Genomic DNA, 26,864 nt, shown 5'->3' with positions numbered 1-26,864 from the left:
TGTGTGTAACATGTTTTGGTTCTCAGGAATAATTTTCTCTGTGACATCGAAACTCACTAATGCTTCTTTTGTATTAAGATACCCAAATAGTATTCTAACAGCAGTTACATATTAATTTTCTAGCAATTATTTCAGAAAGATCCTAAATTAGATTATTCACAGATTGACAGAAAATTAAGATTGACAGAAGAGATATTTTAAAAAGTTCATAAAGACCAAAGATGTAGCATATTTCATACAGTATAATAAAATAGCACTAATTATAATACAAACCAAAATCTTCAACAAAAATAAGTCAGTTTTTTCTACCAAACTTTTACAAACTTAATCTTGCATATTTTGATAAAATATCCCTTCAATAAAGATAATTAGGAACAGGACTTCATGTGTAAGGTGCTATTGAGGACCCAGCGCAGAGAACAATGAAAACATGTTCCTGTTTAGGCCTAACGAAGCTCAGAGCAGGGAGGAAATATCATGTGAGAAAAAAACAAAAACAAAAACAAACAAACAAACAAACAAAAAAAAAACACTTGCTATGTCTTATGAGGTATACAGAGGGTGCCAAAAAATGCACACACATTTTAAGAAAGGAAAAAGAAACTGTATTAAAATTGTAATAATATATACCGATAACAAAAGATGAATACAAGTCATGTATATACATTTTTTTTTTGGCATCCCTGGTACAGAATAAGAGCTTGAAGATCAGAGATACTAATTCTGACTAAAGATTACAGGGAACCAACCACAGAGGTAGAGGTTTGCCTGGGAAGGACCAGCCAGGACAGAGTAATAGTCTAAGTGGAAAAATAAGGCACAAGTCATGCATGGCTGAAGTACAGAGGTTGGTGGGAGATGATAGATGATTGATTGATAGATAGATAGATAGATAGATAGATAGATAGATAATGCTAATGAATATTATCTTAGGACACACTAGATTTCATTTTAAATATCTAAGATATTTGATTAGGAAAAAACCTAAGGAAGTTGATAGAATTGCAATGCATTTCATCTTAGGGTAGGGGAATAAAATTAAAGGGATGGGGAAATTTTTGAATTGCTTGGTGATTACAGTCCATAGATGATGCTTAATCAGGTTTAAAGACTAAACCAGATGATTGCAATATTTTCTATCATCCATCTTTTCACATTTGATAATTAATCATCACTCAGCTAATATATGTACCAGGCCATAGGCTAAAATTCGAGACACAGATATATTAATACGTGAAATTTTTCTTAACTATTTAGATGCAGTATATAAAGAATGAAGTTACAAAAGAAAAGAACAATAAATGTTTTTTTTTTTTTAACCAGGAAGAAGTGGTATAAAACTTATTACATTTATAATAAAATTTTTTTTCAATGAGAATAAGTCATTTTTTTACTACAAAACTTTTACAAACTTAATGTTGTAACATCAATTCCTACCATTTCCTGTCTCATGACTATTTTAGAGTCACTGAGATTTTATTTTTTGTTCCCTTCCTAGTAATAGCTGGTCGATTTTGTTACAAGAAGATGATATTTATAAAAAAGTGGATTTAGTTGGGTTCATTTTTTTAGTGCTTGTTTAATAGCTTTATGTAAGTTTAACTTACATACATAAAATTCACCTAATTCTCCAGTTCAAACTAAATCAATTACATGAAAATCCATCTAAAGCTGCAACAAATAGTTCAATTGACTAATACAGAACACTAATCTATAATTTTGTTTCATTAGAGCTATAACCATAGCAATTAAATTCAATAGTTATTAATAATTCTGTTCATGTGAACAGGACACGATGATTTCCTTGCTACCAAGTAGGAGAGTTGTACGATGTTAGTGCCTATAAGGTACCTTACTACTTCTTGACCACAGTAATTTTTTTTCAGATATGCATTCTCAATGGAGTCTAAGTAAGTTGTCCTTGGTTCCATTCTCCAATCCCCTAAATATCAACAATTAATATCACTTATGATATTTGATTTAAGTCAGTGTCAAAGTAATTCCTTTTTTGTGTAGTATTGGCACTAGATGTGTAAAATGGCTAGTCATACACAGAACTCAGTGTGCTCTTTCTGAATCACGGATTTGGGGTTAAGAGGAATGAATAAAAGAAGTCTGGAGAGCCTGTTCTAAACCGGCCTGTGCAGTGTATTGTGCTGTGAAGGTGATTTATCTGTCTGCAAAGCAAATTCACAAAGATCCAGGTACCAGAATTGTATGTGACTGCTGCACGTAAAAATAACCTAACCTGAGTTACTTCACTGCTAGACTTTTGCTCAGTGATCTTTTGCTTGTGACTTTCATCTTGTGTGCTCGTTGTCACATGGTCACAAGAGAGCTGCTGTCCTTTGATGACTGCGTTTGTGTTTAAATCTAGAAGATGGAAGACCAAGGGAGGAAGCACTGGCACCTATATAGAGATACCAAAAGTTTCCTAGAGATCCCCAGTGGTCTTTCCTAATTTGTCACTGACTGAACTGTGTCATAGTAGCTACAGGGAGGCTGAGAAATTTAGCTTTCTAACTGAGTATGTTGTTATACTGAGCAAAATCAGAAATCTGATAGAATCAGCAAAACGAGAAATTGATATTGAGTGGACAATTACTAGGGTCTATATAGCTCATTGATTCTTTATTTCTTAAATACTATATAAACGGATTTTTTCTTATGTTGTTAATTCTCATGCACATTGATGCAGTTCAAGATCTATTTATATTCTTCCTTAAATAAGACAAAGTATGAAAATATTTCTTTAAGTAAATTGATGATATGACATAGTTTGGAATTAATGCCTTCCATTTTTCTCTAAGAGAAGCAAATTATTTAGCATTGCAGTTGCTAATTAACTATTTTTTTTCTACAATTCAGTCAAGTGAAGGAAAATTATTTTAAAATGCATCCATGGTTATTTGTGCATGCAATTATTATACTATTATTGTTATTATATCAGTTAGGGATGGACTATAAAGGAGAAAAATTGACAAAACTTATTCTACTGCGGGATATCCTGCAGATCTTGTGCACTATAATTTAAGCATTTTAACTTCTTGTGTGTTCTGTGCCATTGAGTCAACTCTCACACCTGGCGACCCAATAAATGAGTGACGTCCACAATGTCCTGTCCTCACAGCCCTGCTCAGCCCCTGCAGACTCATGCCTGTGGCTTCTTGTATGAATTCAATTCATATTACATTTGGTCTTCTTTTCCTGCTGCCTTTCTTTTTCCCCCACATTATTGTCTTTTCCAAAGAATTCTGCCTTCTCATGATGTGCCCGAAGTAGGACAGCTTCAGTTTTGTCATTTTTATATCCATTTATGTTTCAGGCGTAATTTGCTCTAGGACACTCCCGTTCATCTTCCTGGTGACCCAGAGTATTCTCAGAGCTTTCTTCTAATGCCATTTTTCAAATGAATCTAGTTTTTATTTTCATATCAGTCTTCTTCACTGTCCATCTTTCATATTTAACTTCTTTACTATTAACTTCTCAGTTATTTATAAGTATAACATATTGCTTTGGGCAAAATAAAACTATTTTCAAGTAGATTTTCATAAGGTATTGTGAAAAATTAATATCAAAATCCGTAAAACTTTAAAATATGCTTTACTTCCTTTATCCAGACATACAAGGCAATCTTCACAAATGATTTTTTGTTCATCTTTGAAATGGAATAAATTTGAAGATATTAAATGAAAGCAAAATTGTTGATAAATTCAATTACATAATGCAAAGTAAAGAAAGAATGGTGAAAACCTTGTTTTCAATTACATCCTAAGACACTCACTGAGGCCTTCTGCTGAGCACATTTTTATAGCTGATTGATTTCTGATAGGAGATGCTAAAGAAAGGTCATTTTCAAGAACTAAAGCTATTGTTGGTCAAGACCTGTGCATTAATGACAGTGTTTCCCACACAGCAGGCCCTATACCTCATCTAGAGACACTGTTCTGTGTTGGGAGAGTCAATTCTGATGATAAAAGGCTACTTAAGTTTATTATCTAACATTTCCTTTTAAATCAACATCTACATTTTCTAAAAGTATATTTATCTTACATATAACATTTATACAACACTTTCTTTGGAAGGTCTGAAAATAAATTTAACTAAATAAAAGTTCATAGTGCAGTTCTCACTTTTTTTGTAAATTTGTATAGTTATTTGGACTAAAACTCCTTACACACAAAATTATTCTTTCTACATTAGATAAGACTATTTCAAATTCTTGTTATGATATACTATGTAGTAGTTTCATAAATTCTTTACAAGCTCAAAGGAAAAAGAGGAAAACAATAGAACTTACTGAGTACCTATCTTTTCCAAGGAAAACAGGTGAAGAGCATTGCATTATTTTCTTCATTGGAATACGTGTTACCATTCCAAATTTATATACAAGGAAACAGGAGCAGAAGGTATCAGTAACTTAATCAATTCACTGTGATACCAAGTACATTTTAGGGATTGACCATGAAGTGCATTCAAGTAATTTTGGAAAAAAATCTTAGTATTTTGAAAAATAATAAATATGAATTATTACATGATGCTAATTAAACTATAACCTGCCTGTATCTCTAAATTATTTCATAGAAAGGTCAATTAAACACTTTCTTATATTTACAATATAGCTCTGTAAAAATAAGTTATATTACTACTTGTGCCATCAGAACCAAGAGGCATCACTAGGTGTGGTGCGTTTTATTTGATGTCATGTGTCTTGCCTTGTGGAATAGATACTACTAATGTCTAAGGGTTTGACTGACAAAATATCTGAAACCTAATGTCTATCTTTTTTAACATGATATAGCAGAAACGATTCAACTGCTAAAATGAATTAGGGGTGTTGAAAAAAACAATATCTGGTATGATCTTCGCATATAATTAAAAGTAGCCTTTCTAGTCTTACTATTTTTCTGTACATGAATACTAATGATAGAATTTACCAGTAGAATTGTTCTCAGCTGCCGTATCTCCCAATTAATTGTTCATTCTTTAATGAGTAAATATATATATATATATAGATTCTATAAAAGTGATTCACAAGTGAAAATATAACTTCATCTATACTGAAATCTCTTAATAGCCTTTATTCAGTGAGTGGCTAAAAACCACCGTGAGTACCAGTTATGTAGACATCTTGACTCCATTACCCACTATACCTGATTTACATGTTTCATATTAATTATGGTCAAAACACCTGGTATTCACCACTGTTAGCATCCTAAACAACTGTAAATAAAGCTAGGATGTTGTAAAGCAGCATATCTGTCTGTTGTCCCTGATATCAGGTATTAATCCAGGTTTTCAGGTTTCCTGAGTTGACCATCAGGAAGATTCAACATATCTGTGTGAAACAGGCACAGGCAAACTTAACATATATGCACTAACTAAAATTACATGCAGTAATTCATAAGTTGTTGACCATGAAACAGTCATCAAATGGCTACAAACGTCATGACTACAAACAGATTTGCATTCTCAATTGAAAACTGCACACCTGCCCATTGTGCATCACCCATTCTGCTCTTAAAACCTTGGAAAGATACTCGGTATATTTCTAGTTTTGCCTTTGACCTAAGTCAGGGAAAGTAGTTCCTTCCTGTAGCAACTGAATCATTCCAGCATCTACTGTCACAACCTGACAGAAATTCCATAGTTTGTAAAGAGGCATAAAGACCTTGAGTATATTGATTTATTTTAGTGCAGTTGGCCCTATGTTAACTGGATTAGGACTGAGATTAGAGCTGTGCTAATAAACAGCTATCAGCTCAAATATCTCTTGACTGGATCTTTGACCACTTTGTGTGGCTTTCTCACTCAGCAGCCTTCCTCAAAATGCCTTGCTTAGGGTTAATTTTCACACACTTTACAATGGCTCCTTCTCTTGATAAGTCTAAAGCTTGTCCTTGATGAATTAAAATCAATATATCCAAATAGAATTATCCTTATTAAGCCCTCATTAACATGATTTTTACATAAATCTGTCCAGAAATACTAGATGTCTTTCATATTTTGTTGTTATCTACTATTGTTAATTCTTCCATAGTCTTCTGCATCTTTCAAATGGTAATGTTAAAATACCACTTTTTAATGCTAACTCCTCTTTCATTGTTATACATTAAGCAAACATCATGAAAAAGTTGCCTCAGTAAAACTTATTTAAAACAATAAATTGCTCACATAATCCTGTTTCGTCATACTGATTAATAGGATTTCAGTGTAAAACGATACAGAAGTTATCAAATCAATTATGGATAGTATATCAAAAGCCACACAGTTCAATTCTCCCGATGCAATGATTCATAGTTTATAAAGTTGGAAGTAAGGCCTCATTGGCTGCTCCTCATTGGAAAACCCTGGTGAGTATCACCAGGATTTTTACATAATGCAAAATGGACAAAACAAAGTCCTGAAGTTAACCTTAAGCATTCACAAGTCTATATGGGCGAAAAAGTTCTGTTTTATTTTAATTGGTCTTCATTGAAAGTAATTGGGAACATGTTGAAATATAGTCATGACAAATGAGAGGATAGAATAAACATGTTATTATTAAAATGTACATCTATAAGTAACTACTCTCCAAACACTTCTTACATAACATCCGTTCTAAAACTTATTCTCAGTTTTTAGTATGTTTCCTTTTTATTCCAGTCATTTAAAGGACAATTTCTACTAAATTCACTAGTTTTGAGGATGTTTAATTGCATAGTAAAAGGTATTTTAAGCTTAAATTACAAAAAAAAAAAAAAAATTCTTAGCTTTGAAACAAATAATCAGCATTTTGTTTTATAATCTCTATTAGCATAGAAAATTGTCTAAGACATTTGCATGTTTAAAGAATCTTTATAGTAGGACACATATCCATAGATTTTCATGATGCCTCAGCCAATATAACATTGAATTTAAACATATCGACATGGGGGTCCATAACATTCACTCAATAAATCATTTTGATTAAAGAAAAGGGCAAAACAAATTGTTAAGAGCGAAGATGATTTCATAGAGCAGTATTTGAGTAACAACTTATTTAAGTTTCAGATATTTTTGTTTAATGATGAAATACATAATTAACCTATAATAAATATGGTTCACCTAATGCAATTTTCATTTGAATATTGTGTTAGCGATATATTTGCATCACTAAAGCACAAACTGTAGCAGAGTACAACAGTAGTCAAATCTTGTACTCAGTGGCCTGCTTTATCCATTCAATGTACACACACACACACACACACACACACAGACAGATTTACTCACAAAAACACATGCAAATATTCAGACATTCAACACGCATACACACACAAAGGATTGGTATTCATTTTTTAACAACTTCAAGAAGTACATGGAAATTTTTCAAAATTCATATAGGATATCCACATCTTAGCAATATGCTTTCAAGTAACTGCAAAATTTATTTATAAATAAACATTTGGCTATGTATAGGGACAGTTAATGGGCTAAAGTCAAGTATATGTTTGCACGTTTGTGCATGTGTGTGCATGCATGCACACACGTGAGAGAGAGAGAGAGAGAGAGAGAGAGAGAGAGAGAGAGAGAGAGAGAGAGAGAGAGAGAGAGAGGAGAGAGGAGAGGGGAGAGAGGAGATACTGAACAAGGTAACTGGAACACAATCTTGCTGTTTCCTTCCTATAAGGAGAAGCATATTTAAGGTAAGAAATATACTCCTTTTGTATATAAAATCACCATGATTGTTGGGAAGATAGAACCAAATGAGCGACACTAACATCAAGCAATGAGTGGTTTTAAGAGTGTCTATCACTACAATACTACAGTACGCAAATGTACCAAATCCATCTGTTGAACACCTTAAATTTACACATTATACATCAGATATATTGAAATGCAACAAGTTTTTTCAACTAATTCTAAATCCTCCTACAAGAGCAACAATATATACACAGATGTATGTATATTTTTCCCCAGATATTCGACTATCAGGTGAATAAACATTTTTATTTCTAAATATTTAGTAATATCTTGGTACTAAAAGAATTTCTACATCTCATATTCATTTTAGGACATATGATATTATTCATTTTATTACATCCCAATTTCTCTTTTTTACTTAATTTATTCTATAATTTAATGCATATAACATGTGAACATGTATGTGTGTATATTCTTTATTTACATACTGTATCTATTCTTCATTATTTTATTCATAAGTTATGAGCATTTTGGAGTTAAGCAGTACGCCTGAGATCTAGGTTTTGCAGTGTATTTATGAGTTGGAGCATACTAAGGAAAGAAAGTAGGCAAATGACCTGATTGGTTCTTCTTGTAAACATGATTATGGCAATACTCCTAGCAATCTAATGATATAATGGCATAAGTATAAATAATAGATAGTCAAAATATTAAGAACAGTAGTTAATTTATCTTCAATTTTCTAACACATTATTTTAGAAAAGTGAGATATTTTCAAGTATGCTAAAATAATGTCTGATATATAATAGAAGAATACTCGAAAATACCGTTGACCCTTGAACAACGCAGGGGTTAAGGGTGCTGACACCCTACACAGTCGGAAATCTGTGCATAACTTTTGACCCCCCCCCAAACTTAACTACTGATAGCCTACTGTTGACCAGAAGCCTTACCAATAACATAAACAGTTGCTAACACATAGTGTGTATGTTATATTTATTCTATACTGTATTCTTATAATAAAGCAAGCTAGAGGAAAGAAAATTTTAGTAAGAAATTGTGAGGAAGTGAAAATACATTTACAGTACTGTACGTATTTGTTGAAAATAAGTTACATACAAGCTGACTCACGCATTTCAAACCCATGTTGTAAAGAGTCAATTGTAAAAACAATGCTTTCTTTTAGTGTAGCATATACCTGCACACAAACTATACATACATGCACTAACCTGTTTTAGGATCTACGGAGAAGTAGGGTTGTCCTTGGAGAATACTGTAAACCACTCGAGCACTGTTTCCATAGGTGGGGTCATCTGCATCAGTAGCTGTCACCTGTAGAACAGAGGTACCTGTGTATCCAGGAAAACAAATTTTAGTGCGTGATGGCATTTAGCATATGAGTAATTTGTACATAGATAAAGATTACGCTGAAATACCTATGGAGATCTATAATGGCTGTGTCCTACTAAATTCAATTCTTAGATTTATCTGTCAGACATATTCCTTGCTTTTTGTCCTGCTATCAACTGTACTATATGAGAGCCCAAAGTAAATTACTTCATCTCAGATATTTTAGTATGACTCTCTGTGTGCTGATAACATTAATATGGTCTCTTTTGACCTTTGCATAATCAGTACTGGGGTGGACTGATGGTCAAGAATTAAATCAGTGTTAACTGTGGGGCAAAGTCAAAGGTATGGTGAGGTTGTGTATTGCATGCTAAGTGACTATTCAGAAAACCAGCAGTGCTTTGTGGTTTGTGATTAGTGGGGAAGGTGAGTGAATTGACATTGTTAACATTAAGCTAATAATGACATCAAAACAGCCCACTGAAGTCACTTCCATCATCCATGCCCTTTTTATTTCTTACATGGACAATTAATGAATTTCCTAACTGGTTCTCAAGGTTTGATTCTGTGACATTAGTCTCCTACACAATATCGATATAATTTTCTTTCTACATTGGGTACCAGAATATTCCTACCACACTGGATTTTTGAAGATTACAATGTACTTTAAAATAATTTATAAACTTTAAAGTGCTATATTTGAGGCATTAAAATTGTGGATCTAATATGATGGTTGATTTATGCTTACACCTTTTAAACACTATTTGCATCGTAAGAATCATCTATCTCTTATTTCAGTTAATTCCCAAATAAAAATAGATCTAAGTGTAACATGACAACCATCTATTATGGGCTATACGGCATCATTGAACAATTAGTGGGTAAGAGCTCTCATCTATTCATAACACATACTTTTGGATAATCTACTAGTGTATACTTGATATTTTATTCTGCCTAACTAGGAAAATTCTACCTACTAATTCGGATTATGTATCAAACAAAAATATTTCCCAAATCAAATGAGCCTGTATAAAATTCTGCATTAATTTTGGTTCCTGACAATGGAAGAACTGACAATTTTCATTCTTTGATTTTACTAATTACTTCAGTTTTTAGGTATGACACACTTATTAAGGGTCTAATAGCTAGTATTTAACTATATAGTTTTTACTTCCATGTTGAAATGCAGGCACAACGTTAAACAAAGCTTCCTCTTTACATTCAAGGGATCCCAGAAAACTTAATAGAATTAGAAACCTGACAATTTCTGTTAACAGATCATAAATGTATATGGACTTTTAATAATACACTATGGTTCTGGCCTCAGAGTTGAATTTTTTCATTGAGATTCTAGGCAGAGATGTGATTAGTAATTATGCATACTCCAAAGGGAAGGACTGACTGTGTTATATGTAAAAAAAAAAAAATCTCTAATTATGGGTAATAAAACATAATAGCAACACAAAATACTGGCAGGAATGCTGAGAAACTAGGTCACTCATACACGCACTGCTGCTGGAAATGTAAGTTTAGCAGAATCTTGTAAAACCAAACATACATTTCCCATGAAACCCAGCTAATTGTACTCTTGGGCATTCGTACTAAAATACTGAAAATGTATGTTCACATAAAACCCTGTTTACAAATATTCATAGCAATATTATTTGTGGTAGTTCCCAAATAGAAACAATCCAAATGTCCTTCAGTGGGAAAATGATTAAACAAACTGGGGTACCCTCATGCTATGGAGTACTATTCAGCAATAAAAATAAACACACTGTGGATACTTGCGACAACTTAAATGAATCTTCAGGAAATTATACCACTTGGGAAAATGCCAATTACAAAACTTTAGAAAATGCATATCATGTATTTAACATTCATGAAATGATGAAATTTTAGAAATGGATAACAGATTAACAGTTGCCAGAGGTGAGAGGAGAGGAAGTTCAGAGAGGTGGGATAGGGGATAAAAAGGACACATGATGGATTCTTGTGATGTTGAAAATTTGATGATTTGATCATGGTGGTGGGTACACAGACATACGCAAGTGATATAACACATAGAACTAAAACACACATACACACACACCAGTAAAAATAGATGGGCAGATTAAATCATTTCAATATCCTGATTAAGATACAGTTTTACAGTTTCACAGTATGTTACCATTGGGGAAAACTGGATAAAGGGTACAAGGAATCTTTCCATATCATTTCTCACAACTTTATGTGGATAGAGGATCTCAAAATTAAAAGTTAAAAAAAAAATTCTTATTGCCTCTATGCTTGTCCATTCTTAGCCTTATTTGAGCTTGTGTGTACCATGAATTTTCACATTATAGCATTACATCTTCCGGCTTCTTTAAACTTTCCACAGCTAGTCACATGAAAACCATCTCTTTCATTACTAAATATACTTTTCATTATTACAGAATATTAAGGACTCGTTCTTTAATGTCACAACACTTGTTTCATACCCAATACTCATCTTTCCAACTTGTTCAGAGAATACAAGTAGGTAGATATATATACAGATAAAAGTTGGTTTATGAGGCATTTTCATTGGTACCTCATTGAAAAAAAACTAAAATTTGTAGTAGTTTAGCAGGTCAGGTTATAAAAGTGTAAAAAGTCCGTAGTGTGCATAAAATGGTATAAAATTATATCAGTCAAATCTTGGATCTGATAGTGAAAATGCTGACAGTATACTGGGAATATTGGGATGACTAGGATTCAGAAAACAGTCTTTAAAGCTGTAAAATAACGAGCAATAGAAACCACACTTATAAAATCCTAATGTTCTGAAATTTGCTCTGGTCTTGAAATAGTGATTTCAGTCTAAATAGTTTTTAATGTCTTAAAGTAGTCCCCTAGCAAACATCCCGTGGAGAAAGCCTAATGACAAACAGTGCGGGACGAAGGGACTCATTAACGGTGATAGGCGCGACCACCACATGAAGGAGAAAGGGTGCTGGGGTTGGCCTGAGGTGGCTGTGAAGTCCGGCCTCATTACTGAAAGCTGAGAAGTGTGATGGACTAACAAGTGAGGTAAAGAGCAAGGAGAAAAGAACAAAAAGAAAGAATGGTTGCGGTATTGACTAAACAATGGTTTAAAGTAATAGAGGGAAGTAAACAGAGCAGAAAAGGGTGTCAGGGGACAAAACAAAAATGTCATAGCTCTGTACACTGGTCCAAAAGTACAATCATTAACAACCACACACGGCTTTGTGTTGTAGGTCTCACAGGTCCTGGGCAATTCAATTTGTGTGTGAAACAAGGAACAGCAAATTACCTCTATCACTGTCTGAAGGTAGCCAGCTGCCAGTTGGAGTACACAGATTGCTGGGTGAAGGGAACACAGCTACATGCAGAGTACAGCCCAACCAGAAGTCAGCCTGTCCCAGATTACAGCAGGGGGAGAGATAAATGGCAGGGACAGAAAATAAATCCCTTGCTCGAGCATTCAAGGATTTCTTACCAAGGAGAACTGGTAATAGAATTTCAGACTCAAAGGAAACAATACATACTTTCTAATTTATTTGTGGTCCACATGGGGAATTGTAGAAACTATTGGTGCTTTTGAAAGTTCTTTTACATTAAAGTAAAAAAGGCTTTTTTTTCTTCACAAAAATATATAAATAATCAAAAGAAATGAGAACTTTTCAATATGTGTGTTATTAGTAGAGTGTTTTCCCAGAAAATTCCTATGTTCAAGTTCTAAACTCTAGTACCGCAGGGGTGATCCTATTTGTACATAGGGTCATTGTAGATGTAATTAGTTTAGAGGAGGTCATTCTGGAGCAGAGTGGGGCCCCTAATTCAATATGATCGGTGTCCTTATAAAAATGGCAAATTTGAAGACAGGCACTCACACATGTGTATACACACACACACACACACACACACACACACACACACGGAACTTTATGTGAAGACTGAGTCAGGGATTGATATGATAACTTGCATAAATCAAGAAAAGTCAAAGTCAAAAATTTCCAGGAAACCACGAGAAGCTAGAAGGGAGGCTTGGAACAGACCCTTCCTCTGTGCTTTAAGGGGGGTCATGGCCCTGCTGACACCTTGACCTCAGACTTCTAGCTTCCACAACAGTGAGACCATAACTTTCTGTTGTTTAAGCCATCCAATGTGTGGTACTTTGGTACAGCAGGCCTAGCAAATTAATACAGGGCATTAGAGTTGCCATGGGAAGAAATAACATTTCGGCTCAGAATTTGCAGTTGTTCTTTAATTGAATCTGGGCAAGAGTCTGAAGTTACAAGTCAATAAAAAAAAAAAAAAACGATGGATAATTTTCTATGCTACTTGATACCACATACATATCATTTATAAATGAGATATCATCAGAAGGTAATCTCACAAGTAGCAAAATTAAAGTAGGTAAACATTAATGATTTTTTTTTAACATTAGGCACTATTTGTCATCTACTTGTAGACATTTTAAAGTAAAGTAATGAGCTATAGTAGTCATTTTAATGATAATTTTTATTCCTGGTTAAAAGTTCAAGTGAAAAAAACTCCATCTGCACTTATATATCTAGTATGTCTGAGAAAAGTTTCCCACATTGGACCATTCAATTCCTTTATTCATTATGTGCCCTAACTGCATACACAGTAGAAAAGAGATAATTATTATATTTTACTATGCTAGAATTACAAATAAAAAATATACATGCAATGTTGCCTAAGAGTCCATTATTCCACTAGAATATTAAAATGAGAATCTAATTCTCTGGAAATTATTATATGGATTTTGTTAGTAGATATTAAACCAACAGCCCCTTCCCTATATAATGGGTTTTCATCAAAGAAAACTTTTAATAGTGCTATATAAGTTTTCTTAATTAATACCATTGTTTCCATTAAAAATAATAAACAGAGAAACATTGCATTTTAAAGTTTTGTTAGCAATTTAGTGTACAATATTTTCATGGTGAAGCTTTCCTGTGGCACACACTTAGCTGCTCCCGTGATACGGATCAGCTTCCCCCGCTGATGTTTTATACAAATCTGTAAAAGATTTATGTACATAAAAACAGTTTTCAAGATATCTTTGCTATAATAAAACTTAACTCTTGTTTCCTTTGGGGATTGCCCTGTTTCTTTCTTTTTTTTTTTTTTTTTTTTTTGTACTACAGCTTTATAAATAGCACACATTTTGTAATTACATATCAATAAGAAGAAGAAAGAGTGGACTTTCTTGAACGTCTCTAAAGACCAATTTGAAATATTTAATAACGCATTTTAATACCAAGCAAATATTCCCTGAGATTACAAATCATTATTCATGACTTGTCAGGGTTCACAGCTCTGTTAAAATCTCAAGTGAATTGATGTTGAGCAAGAACTTTGAGTGAAAATAAGCTGAAGATTTATGAAGGCTGAGAGTATCTCTCTGAAGAAATCTCTTAAGGCTTAATTCTCAGAAGACTGTTCCAGAGACTGTGAAAAGCAATAGTCATCAAACTACAACTTAAATTTCATTCTACTCAGGAGGACTGTAATTTCACCAAACAGAGCAATAACACAGAATTCCAGTCATTGTGTAATTCAATAAAGCTTTGAGTATTCACTCAAGAGTCATTGGACTTAAAAAAAAGAAAAAAAAGAAAAAAAATCGTCCTGAAAGAACATTTATGAAACATCTGGGCACCGAAACAAAAGTCACTATCTTAACTATATTTTAAACTATGGCTTGTTAATTTCTATGTATTTTCTATCTGATCCTTTTTATGCAAACACCTAATGTTAAATTTCATATTACTCAAGTAAAATGTACGTTACATTCCTTAAATGGAGTAAAAATAATTAAGGAAATAATAAGTATTTAGTGCCCATGATATGGGAAGCCCTCTGCAAAATGACATTTAATTAAATGGTGAGATATAACTACTAAGAAAATTACATTGAATGCCATTTTACATGTGGGTACCGAGGTTCCAAAAAGTTATATAATGACAATTGGAGAAGGCAGAATTCAAGCCTGGCCCTATCTGTTTTGATACGTGACCTTCTTCCCATATATTCTCTTGCTCCATTTAGTCATGATCAGTTGAATCTTGGTTAATAGTTACAATATCTCCTGCTTTTTACTTGTTTGCTCACTTGAAGGTATGTCATGACAGTCTAGATGCATCTGCTTAGGGAGAGGTGACATTATATTTCACCAAGTCAATAAATACGTATTTTGTTAAATGAAAGAACACATAGGGGGAACAATCCCCAGGTGCTGACAACACCTTCATGCTCTTCTGTTAGCCTTATAGATTTTGCACAATTTTCCTGCTTGCCGTGCAGAGTGAATGGTGTCAGTAAAAAAGGACTGGACTGATCATATGCCCTTGCATCTTAGATATCTTCTAAATAAATTTGCATGCTGCTCTCAGATTAATTTCCTACTCTTTTCTGCACTGTTTGCCGGAACTCACTGATATTAATTGAGCTTCCTTGTCAACTGAATAATGGGAGGTGCTAGAGGGAAATGGGAAAACAGAAAAAGGAGTTCCCCTTTCTTCTCTCCTCCTGCTACTCCCCTCCTTCCAATATATCTTACGCACTTTTTCTGCATTCTCTGGCAGTGCCACTTCTTCCATGGTTCCAGCTCCCTCTCAGCTTCCCTCTTCCATGGTCCACGTAACAAAGCCCAACTCCTGGAGTCAGATAATAATTCTCTTGTAGCCTTATTTAAGGATGCTAAACTCCTTTATTGGTTGCCTCACAATCCTTTGGCTTTTCATTTCTCCTATCATTCATGGCATACTCAAAGCTTTTTATTTTGTCCCCTATAAAGCTTTCCCACTCCTCTGCCTGCCTTTGAGTCTCTGACACAATGCAAATAATGATTAACTCTCTGGCTATTGCAAACTTTGAAATAAATAGCCTTGCTTGTTTGCATTTGGTTGGTCTTCATTTATTTCCATAGATTATAAAAATTCAGGAATACGCATTATTTGATTATACAAGAAATTATTCTCCCTGAAACCCATGAACATGACTTGAATAATTTGAAAAGATGCAGACGACTGCATTTCTCAGCTTTTGTGAATGAAATGAGACTGTTCAAAATGTCAGAATCAAATGACTTTTCAGAATGTTTTAATGCATATGACACATTTTCTACTCATTATTTTCTATATCCAATATATTCTTCCTTCTAGAAATACTGTACAGCTTACTATTTTGCTGATTTTCATAATAATAAATTCTTCTAGTGCCTTTGTGCACTAGAAGAGGTTATTCAATTTTCCTTTTCCTTTTCATAGCCAAAATTTTCTGAGTTCATTCATATTTGAAGAAAACAATATTTTCTAATATTTGATCACCTTGCTGCTAGAATTAAAGTAGAATTTTTATGTAGTTTTCTATTGTCTTCTCATTTCTGTCTTTGCTCATGAAAAGTATAATAAAGAAAAATATTTGTTCTTATAATTGTCTCTTATTTTCATGTTTTAGAATTTCCTCATTATCCAAGGACATTCTAGATGTGTGTTTTCAACTTAATTATTTTTTTTTCCTGCATGGTCTTTATTTAGGTTCCTTCAAGTCGAAAATTCAGGTTTTATTATGATCAATACCTTCACAACAAAAGGAAGATCTTTTCAGTTGATCATCCACATCTGTTAATGAATTTTAAATGTTTTTCTACTTCGGCCATTTTGTTCTACACAATGCAACATGTCCCTGGATTTACTTGATAGGTCACCAACTTAGTCTTCAGCTGTGTCCATCACTTTATTCAGTCCACTGACTTTTATTTATTTTAATTTCAACATCTTATCTTTTATTTTAAAATGTATTTTTTGTTTCCTGAAAACTTTCTCTTTATCTGTACCTGCTCTTGCTTAATGAAAGCAATGAAATGCCATATTTCACAGGGTAAACAAAGTAGTTTTAATGCAAATTATTCTATTTTATCTGAATTTTTTTCTGAAGCACATAATCATTTTATTTATTCATTTAAATCCCTGTCTTACTCAGTATCCCTTTATCTCAAAATAAATAAATGAATAAATAAATAAATAAATAAATAAATAAATAAATAAAATCATGAAGCGGTAGGCTGACTGAAAGACAAACAATATTGTCTTTTAGAAATTGAGTTTAACTAATATTTTTAAATGTTCACACCACCTAAAGTGATGTACAAATTCACTGTAATACCTATAAAAATTCCTAAATTAATATGGAAATACAAAAGACCCTGAATAGCCAAAGCAAACTTGAGCAACAAGAACGAAACTAGGGGATCACATTTTCTGATATCAAAATACAGTAGAAAACAATAGTAATCAAAAGAGTATGGCACTAGCATAAAAACAGATATATAAAATAGTGGATCAGAAAAGAGAGCCCAGAAATAAATCAACAAATTTATGGTCAACTAATCTTCAAGAAAGGAGCAAAGATGATACAGAAAGAAAAGGATACTTTCTTGAATGAAGGGTATTGGGAAAACTGAATATCTGCATATAGAAGAATGCAATTATATCTTTACCTCACAGATTAAAAATGAGAGTTAAGCGCGTGAGCGAGAACAAGAGACAGAAAGAGAGAGCTTAGAACATGTTAAAGACATAAATTTAAGATCAGAAACTGTAAAATTACTTTAAGAAAACGTAGAGAAATATTATTGACATCAGTGTTGGAAATGAGTCAAGTTTTGGATATGTCACCAAAAACACAGACAGCAAAAACAAAAATAGACAAATAGGATTGCATCAAATTAAAAGCATTCTGCACAGGGGATAAAAAAAATTGAGATATATATGTGTATGTATATATATATATATACATATATATATATATATATATATACATACACATATATATATATATATACACATATATATATGTTCTGTTTTTATATATAAAACAGAATATATATAAATATATAAATATTCTGTTTTATATATAAAACAGAATATATATATTCTGTTTAAAAATTTATATATATATATATATATATATATATCTCAACAGAATAAAAGGAAACCTATAAATGAAAGAAAATGTTTGCAAACCATATATTTCATTAGTTTTTAATACCTAAAAGATAACAAGAGTTCTATAACACAATAGCAAAAATGCAAATAATGATTAATTTGATTAAAAATGGGCAAAGTACCTGAGAAGGTCCTTTGAATTGCTCAAAAGAAGACATACAAATGACCAACGGGTACATGAAAAAGTGCTTACCATTACTAGTCATTAGGGAAATGCAGATCAACACCATAATGAGATATCACTGCACACCTATTAGAATGGCTATTACAATGGCTGTACCGATTTACATTTCCACCCACAGTGAACAAGGATTCCCTTTTCTCCACATCCTCACCCATCCTTCTTATGATTTATCATTTTGATAATAGCCGTTATCATAGACTCAGAATATGAAGATTCTTCAAAAAATAAAAAAATAACTGCCATATGATCCAGTTATCCTTCATCTGTGTGTCTATATCCAAATAAAATGAAATCACTATACCAAAGAGATATGTGCACTCCCATGTATGGGAGCATTACTCACAATAGACAAGATACAGAAACAACATGAATGTTCATTGATAGATGAAGTGATAAAGAAAGTGTGTTCAATATATACACAATGGAATATTTCTCAGCCCTAAAAAAAAAGGAAATCCTGACATTTGCAACAACATAGATGACCCTGGAAAACATTATACTAAGGAAAATAGCCAGCAAAAAGATAAGTACTGCATTAATTAATTATACATGAAACCTAAAATAGTCAGATTCATAAAGCAAAGAGTAGAATGATAGTTTCCAGGAGGAGGGGATAATGGGGAAATGCTGGTGAAAGGGTACACATTTTCAGTAATGCAAGATGAATACATTCTGTGGATTTAACGGAGAGCATGGTGACAATCGTTAATATTATACTGTATATTTGAAATTTGTAAAAAGGGTAGATCTTAATTGTTCTCACCACAAAAAAAAACAGAGAAAGAGAGAGAGAAAGGGGCGAAGAGGGAGAGACTGAGGATGGCATGTGATGTGATGGTTATGTTAATCAGCTTGATAATGGTGATCAGTTCCAAATCTATACCGTATACAGAAACATCTTAAATACATACAATTTCTATTCGTCAATTATATCTCAATAAAGCTGAAAAATGAAAACTAAATATAAAAACAAACAAACAAATAAAAAATAGATTTAATTTTTCTCCCTTTAAATAGGAATGCAACATCTTAATAAATGTGTCTGGATGGGTTGATATACTTGCCAGGCAGGTAGACTCTTGGGTTCCCCCTGTGAGGACTGATTGTGTCAGAGGACAGGACTTTGTGATATTTGCTTACTGGATAAGCTATTTTACTCTTTTTTGTTTCCCTCTGATGTGGATGTTTGGTTTATGAAAGCCATATTCTGCTTCTTTCTTATGTCCCAATACCCCTATGGGAGCCATCCTTAGGAAAAAAAATGATCATCAATACCTTCATGGTAGAACAAAAACATATTTTCCTTGTATGCACAGATCAGTTTGAACAGTCTTCCTTGTTATGAGCTTTAATTCAGTAAGTTGTCAGGGTTACTTCCCAGGTCCTTCTCTGTGTGCTTGTATTTACAAGGCCTTTCTTTGGCAGAAAAATTTGCAATTTTAATGTTTAGGGTTATAAATGTGACTTGTCTCCTTTCTTCCATTAATTGAGCTTTTAGTGTTTTTAATACTCCAGGAAGTTTCAGAATCTCTGATCCACTATTGGTACCCTAATTTGTCATTATTGTTTCTTTTTGAAATATTCATGTTTTCATTTTGGAATATCCTCTTTGACATGCCAAAGAAAGTAAGAGCAGGTCAATTTATGCCACAGTGATAAACAAGTCTTTAAATTTTAGAGGCTTTAAACAATAAAAGTTGACTTCTCACTCACATTGAACGTTAAGGCTGCGCTGGTGTTACTTTGCTGCAAATACCTTTCCCTCAGTGACGCAAGCTGCTGAGCCTCCACCCTCCACAATAATTTGGTATTTCTTTGTTGACAATAGTTTTTTTGTATTGAAAATATTACAAAATGTTCTGGGATAATGGCCTTAATGAAAAGTTATGTAAAAACTTGTTTATGTTCGTAGTTTTTGTTTTTTGGCTCATCTGCACGTGCTGTTTCTTCCTGTTTCCTATCTTGATGAATACCAAAACTAATTCTAAACTGAAATCAAATTATTTGAACATGATTGAGAACATTTAAAATACTGTGAACATAAATATATATATGTATTCTAGTCTCATTCCGTACATATAGGTGTTTGCAAAGCAACAAATCGAATAAATCAAATATAGACAGTAGTCTAATTGGCTCATTAGGCTGCTTATATTATATGCAAATAATATATGTGCAGCAATATGTATAATAACCAAGATATGGAAAACACCTACATATCTATATGTATATATCTATATACTTATATATCTACAGCTCTCTCTATATATAGATATATAATTTATATATATAATTATATATAATATATGTTATATAGTATAACATATATTACATATAATATATTATAATACATAATTATATATTATAATATATAACTATATATTATAATATATTACATTATATAATATATTTTATTATATATTACAGTATATATTATATTATAGTACAGTATATATAATTACATATTATATATGTATATAATTATATCTATATAATTAAATATGTATATACATATATATGTGTATATATATATATATTTTTTTTATTTTATTTATGACTGAAAATTAAATCTGGTAAGACAGGTATTTGAAATGTTCCTTGGATCACTGAGTTCTCAGTATCTTTGTCACTTGCAGTCTCAGGAAGTGCTTTAATCACACAAACTCCATATCAGAGTATAACATTTGTTACAAAGCAATTCCAAAGCTAGTGCTCTTACACGTCTTTGCTGAAAGAACAATAGAGAAACATTCCCATTCAATCCCGTTTTGCTTATTGTACTTATATTACTGGGTAAGTTGCATTAGAGAAGTAAAAGAGTAGAGTAGAAATATAAAGACAATTCCAATACCATTTTGCTTAAGAAAAGTGATCTTAATAATGTTTGTATGCCTTTCCATAACTCCATCTTCTTTCATTCAAATGTCTAATATGTAGTTATGTCCGTACTAAACAGAACACTATGCTTTTTCTGTCACTAACGATGTGTCATAGATATTTCCATGCCAACCAGGTAGACATAACTTTAATAACTATGTCGCATTCCACATTGCTTATTGAGGCAGATTTAGATTTTCCCAGTAGGGTTACTTTTTGTTGCTGTTTCAAATTACGCCAAACACTTGGGTGAAACAAAAGCCATCATGTATACTTATACAATGTGTGTTTGTTTGGTTCTTGCGATATTCATGCAATACTGTGATAAACTTCCAAAGCAGTGTCCACTGTTGTAGGAGGGCCACTTCTCCAATATTCCATGGTGTTTCAGTGTGATACAGAAGCATGAGGTATACATAGGCCTTTTAACTTTTGAAGACCAAAAACTGTCTAGGTTGAATTTCACAGGTTCCTCGCCTTACCAGTGTATGGGAGTAAGAATATATTTCCCATTTACTAAGATGGGAAATGAAATTTAGCTGAGAGAAACAATAACATCTGGTAGATGGCAGCAGGAATCTATGACACTGACACTCCCCTTCCTCACTGTGTCATCTCTTCCTGAGATTCACGGATTCACCCCATCCTTATTGTTTTGCCTTCACGCCATACCTCATTACTGCCCCTTCCCTTCTCTCTGTTATTTGACTCTTAGAGAATAAAGTATCTATAGTTGTGTTTCAAAAGATAAGTCAAACTTCAAAATAGAATTAGAAGCCAAATTCAACTAAAAGGTTGAATTTACTGCACATCTAAATGTTTAGAATGGAATTTCAGCAGCATATGCTCTAACACAATGATTTCACACTTAAAAGTATTTTTAAATTTATAGCGTTTCACAATAATTTCAGTTGGTGAGCTTTTGTTAAAATACAAGGGCGATGGCATAGACTGTAATGTTATCAGTGACAACTGCGTAAGAGCAACTATCTATTATGAACATTTTTTGTTAGGTCCATTTCTCCTGTAAGAAACAAATAAACAACAACAAAAGTGGTCACTACTAGGATGAGTTTATATAAAATGCTAGTAAAGTTTTGTGAATAATAAAAATGATGTTGATAAGAAAATATTATATCTATGAATTTATATGACAAAATATGGGAAAATATTACTTGGGATAATAGTTCTCTGAATCCATGAAAAGTAAATATACTCTTTATTTTATATTTATTTTATTTATTGCATATTAGGTTTGCAATACTTTATTAGGTGTACATGACATGGAAATAAAAGAAAAAAATAAGGGACGTACAGACAGTAAAATACCAGACAAGTTCAAAATAAGGTATAATACAAGATGGTAAGTGATAAAATGGTAAGCACAGAATGCTCAAAAGTCACTTGTGGTAAGAAGTTCAAGGTATTAATTTTTTAAAAAGAAATTATCTCAGTCAAGAGAAGTGTTAAGTTCTAAGGCAACTTATATGCCAGTATATTCCACTGGCTAATTATGGAAATTTCACCTGTTATATTTTCACAATTATGTGCACAGAGCTTGCATCAAAATGTCCAAAACTGTGATTGGTTTGCTTAATATTTTATTTTCCTACACTGAGGGGTATACACTTGAAAACCATTCTTTAGATATATTTTCTAAAGTATGATGTGCAGATTTAATTTTTATGAATTGGATCCAACTTATGGTGAAATAATTTATTCAAGTGAACAAATTTCTATTATAAATTGATCAATTCTGTTGGGGAATTCCAAATGTTGTCTGCTTTAATAAAACTAAATAGAGAAACTAAGGAATCAACAGTAGCATAAAATGTAATCTGGTGGATCACGTCAATCATTAAATAAAAGTAAAAGATGAGATTGGTTTGAGTTTTTCTTGCATTTACAATAACAAATTTAATCACATATAGGAAAATAAAGTTAATCATTATCCCAAGAAACAATAATGAATTTTTACCATATATCAGAACAATGATGTTTAAAAAATTAAGAGACTATTTCTAGAAAATCTTTCTCCCAAACAAAATTGTAGATGGAAAGGATGAACATGTAATTATTCAATAAATATTTACAGATCACCGGTTTAAGAGATATGGTTAGAATAATAGGATAGAGAAAAAATAAAGTAGTAGAATCTGAGTCTCTTCAAAAAACACGAGAAGATTCTGCTCTCACACTCTTGAAATCCTTCCATAAGATTGCAAAAGAAGTTTATTCCTAGGTATTTTATTCTTTTTGCTGCAATTGCAAAAGGAATTGTTTTTTGTATTTCTTTTTCTGAGATTTCATTGTTAGTATATAGGAAAGCAATGGACTTTTGTATGTTGATTTTGTAGCCAGCAACTTTACTGTATTCATTGATTGTTTCTAATAGTTTTTTGGTGGAGTCTTTAGGGTTTTCTATATATAGCATCATATCATCTGCAAAGAGTGACAATTTAACTTCTTCATTCCGAATTTGGATGCCTTTTATTTCTTTCTATTGCCTGACTGCTCTAGCAAGGATTTCCAACACTATGTTGAAAAGCAGAAGTGATAGGGGACAGCCCAGTCGTGTTCCTGAACGTAGAGCAAAGGGCTTCAGCTTTTCACTTAGCCAAGGATGTGAAGGAACTATATGCTGAGAACTATAAGACATTTTTGAAAGAAACTGAAGAAGACACAAAGAAATAGAAAGACATTCCATGCTCACGGATTGGAAGAATCAACATAGTTAAAATGGCCACATTACCCAAAGCAATATACAAATTTAATGCAATCCCCATCAAAATCCCAATAGCATTTTTTAAAAGAAATAGAACAAAAAAATCATCAGATTTGTTTGCAACCAAAAAAGACCCCGAATAGCCAAAGCAATATCAAAAAAAAAAAAAAAAAAAAAAAAAGAACAATACTGGAGGTATCACACTCCCTGACTTTTACTTGTACTACAGGGCTACAGTAATCAAAACAGCATGGTCTTGGCAAAAAAACAGACACATAGACCAATGGAATACAATTGAGAACCCAGAAATAAATCAACATAAATATGGACAGATAATTTTTGACAAAGAAGCTAAAAACATACAATGGAGGAAAGACAGTCTCTTCAATAAATGGTACTGGCAGAATAGGATAGCCACGTGCAAAAGAATGAAACTGGACTGCTATCTGTCACCATGTACCAACATTAATTCAAAATGGATCAAAGACTTAAGCATAAGACCTCACACAATAAAATTCATAGAATAAAACATAGGTACTAAACTTATGGACCTTGGGTTCAAAGAGCATTTTATGAATTTGACTCCAAAGGCAATGGAAGTAAAAGCTAAAATAAACGAATGGGATTATATGAAACTGAAAAGCTTATGCACAGCAAAAGAAACTATTGACAAAATAAAGAGGCAACCAACTAAAAGGGAGAAGATTTTTGCAAACAGTGACTCCGATAAGGGGCTAACATGCAAAATATACAAGGAACTCATGAAACTCAACAACAAAAAACAGACAACCCAATTGAAAAATGGGCAGAGGACCTGAAGAGACATTTCTCCAAGGAGGATATACAAAAGGCAATTAGACATATGAAAAAATGCTCAACATCGCTAATCATCAGAGAAATGCAAATGAAAACCACAATGAGATATCACCTCACCCCAGTCAGAATGGCTATCAACAACAAGTCAAATAGTAACAAATATTGAAGAGGCTGTGGAGAAAAAGGAACCCTCATACACTGTTGGTGGGAATGCAGACTGGTGCAGCCACTATGGAAGGCAGTGTGGAGGTTCCTCAAAAAATTACGAATAGAATTACCATATGACCCAGCAATCGCTCTCCTGGGTATCTACCCAAAAAATCCGAAAACATTTACACATAAAGACACGTGTACTCCAATGTTCATTGCAGCATTGTTTACAGTGGCCAAGATATGGAAACAATCAAAATTTCCTTCGATAGATGAATGGATAAAGAAGTTGTGGTATATATACACCATGGAATACTATTCAGGGGTACGAAAAGATGATATAGGAAAATTTGTGACAACATGGATGGACCTTGAGAGTATAATGCTAAGTGAAATAAATCAGACAGAAAAAGCAGAGAACCATATGATTTCACTGACATGTGGTATATAAACCAAAAACAACGAAAGAACAAGACAAACAAATGAGAAAGAAAAACTCATAGACACAGACAATATTTTAGTGGTTACCAGAGGGTAAGGGGGATGAGGGGTGGGAGACGAGGGTAAGGGGGATCAAATATGTGGTGATGGAAAGAGAACTGACTCTGGGTGGTGAACACACAATGGGATTTATAGATGATGTAATACAGAATTGTACACCTGAAATCTATGTAAATTTACTAACAATTGTCACCCCAATAAATTTAATAAAAAAAAAAAAGATTGCAGAAGAACTATTTTTCTCCCATTCCACAGGTTGCGTTTTCATTTCGTATGGTTTCCTTTCCTGTGCAAAACCTTTTAGTTTGATGTAGTCCCACGTGTTTATTTTTCCTTTTGTTTCTTTTACTTTTGGTGTCAAATCCAAAAAAAAAAAAAAAAATCATTGTCAAAACCGATGTCAAGGAGCGTACTCTCTCTGTTTTCTTCTAGAAGTTTTATGGTTTCTGGTTTTATATTCAAGTTTTTAATACACTTTGAACTGATTTTTGTGTAAGGTATAAGATAGGAGTCCAGTTTCATTCTTTTGCACATTGTTGTCCAGTTTTCACAGCATTTATTTACTGAAGACACTATTTTTCCCCCACTATATATTATTGGCTCCTCTGTCAACAATTAACTAAACATATATGCATGGGGTTATTTCTGGGCTCTCTACTCTGTTCCATTAATCTATGTGTTTGTATTTATTCTGATACCATGCTGATTTGATTAACATAGCTTTGAAATATAGTTTGAAATCAGAATGTGTGATTCCTCCATCTTTGTTCTTCTTTCTCAAGATTTCTTCAGCTTGGGGTCTTGGGTGGTACCATATAGATTTTAGTGTTGATTTTTCTATTTCTTTGAAAAATGCCATTGGGATTTTGAATAGGGATTGCATTGAATCTGCTTTGGGTAGTATGGACATTTTACCAATATTAATTCTAATCCATGATCATGGAATATCTTTCCATTTATGTGTATTTTTTACAATTTCTTACCTCATAAATTTTTCACCTCAATGGTTAAATTTATTCCTGAATATCTTATTGTTTTTGAAGGGACCATAAATGGGATTTTCTTAACGTCTCTTTCTGATAGTTGTAAAATGGATGCTGTTTTGGCCTCTAAGTTGTGAGTTGGTTTGTTACAAAATAATAGCTAACTGACACAAAGTGTTTTAAGTTGAAAATGAGTAGAAAAAAGTATGAAACAAACATTTTTGTTCAAATCATGGTTTATCATTTGTCAGGTGTGCCTCTTCAGATACACTCCAATTTGCCATGTGCAACTGCAGTGTCAGCCTCACTTTATTGAAATGAACTCATTTTGAAGATTATGCCCCAGGGTAATGCTTTTAAAATGGCTACTAGAATCCTGGAAGATATCCAGGGTGCAGCTCCCAAGATGTTTGGGCAGAACTAAATCAGTCCCCCTACAAGCAGTACAATAAGTAAGCACAGCTGCTGTCTCTCCTTGTTGCTGTGCAACACAGAACACAGCTTCAAATGGAAAAGGGCCTGAGGGTGTAAGATTAGAGAGGGGAACAAAGAAGATGTGAAAATAAGTAGGATGTGTTAGTATATCTCCAAAG

At 32.8% G+C, this 26,864-nt stretch overlaps 1 protein-coding gene across 3 annotated transcripts in view; it reads right to left on the bottom strand.

The window, feature by feature from the left end:
* Window positions 1–26,864, bottom strand: part of CDH18 (cadherin 18) — an 870,012-nt gene that overhangs the window by 179,937 nt on the left and 663,211 nt on the right. For all 3 annotated transcript variants that reach the window (XM_081054270.1, XM_081054271.1, XM_081054269.1), the window contains one exon: window positions 8,892–9,011. In XM_081054270.1, coding sequence (XP_080910396.1) covers window positions 8,892–9,011 — 120 coding nt within the window. The remainder of the gene's footprint in view (window positions 1–8,891; window positions 9,012–26,864) is intronic.

Source organism: Rhinolophus hipposideros (genome assembly GCF_964194185.1).
Source record: "Rhinolophus hipposideros genome assembly, chromosome: 7".
In the NCBI taxonomy this organism is placed as follows: Eukaryota; Metazoa; Chordata; class Mammalia; order Chiroptera; family Rhinolophidae; genus Rhinolophus; species Rhinolophus hipposideros.
This window is presented reverse-complemented; position numbering and strand designations above follow the sequence as displayed.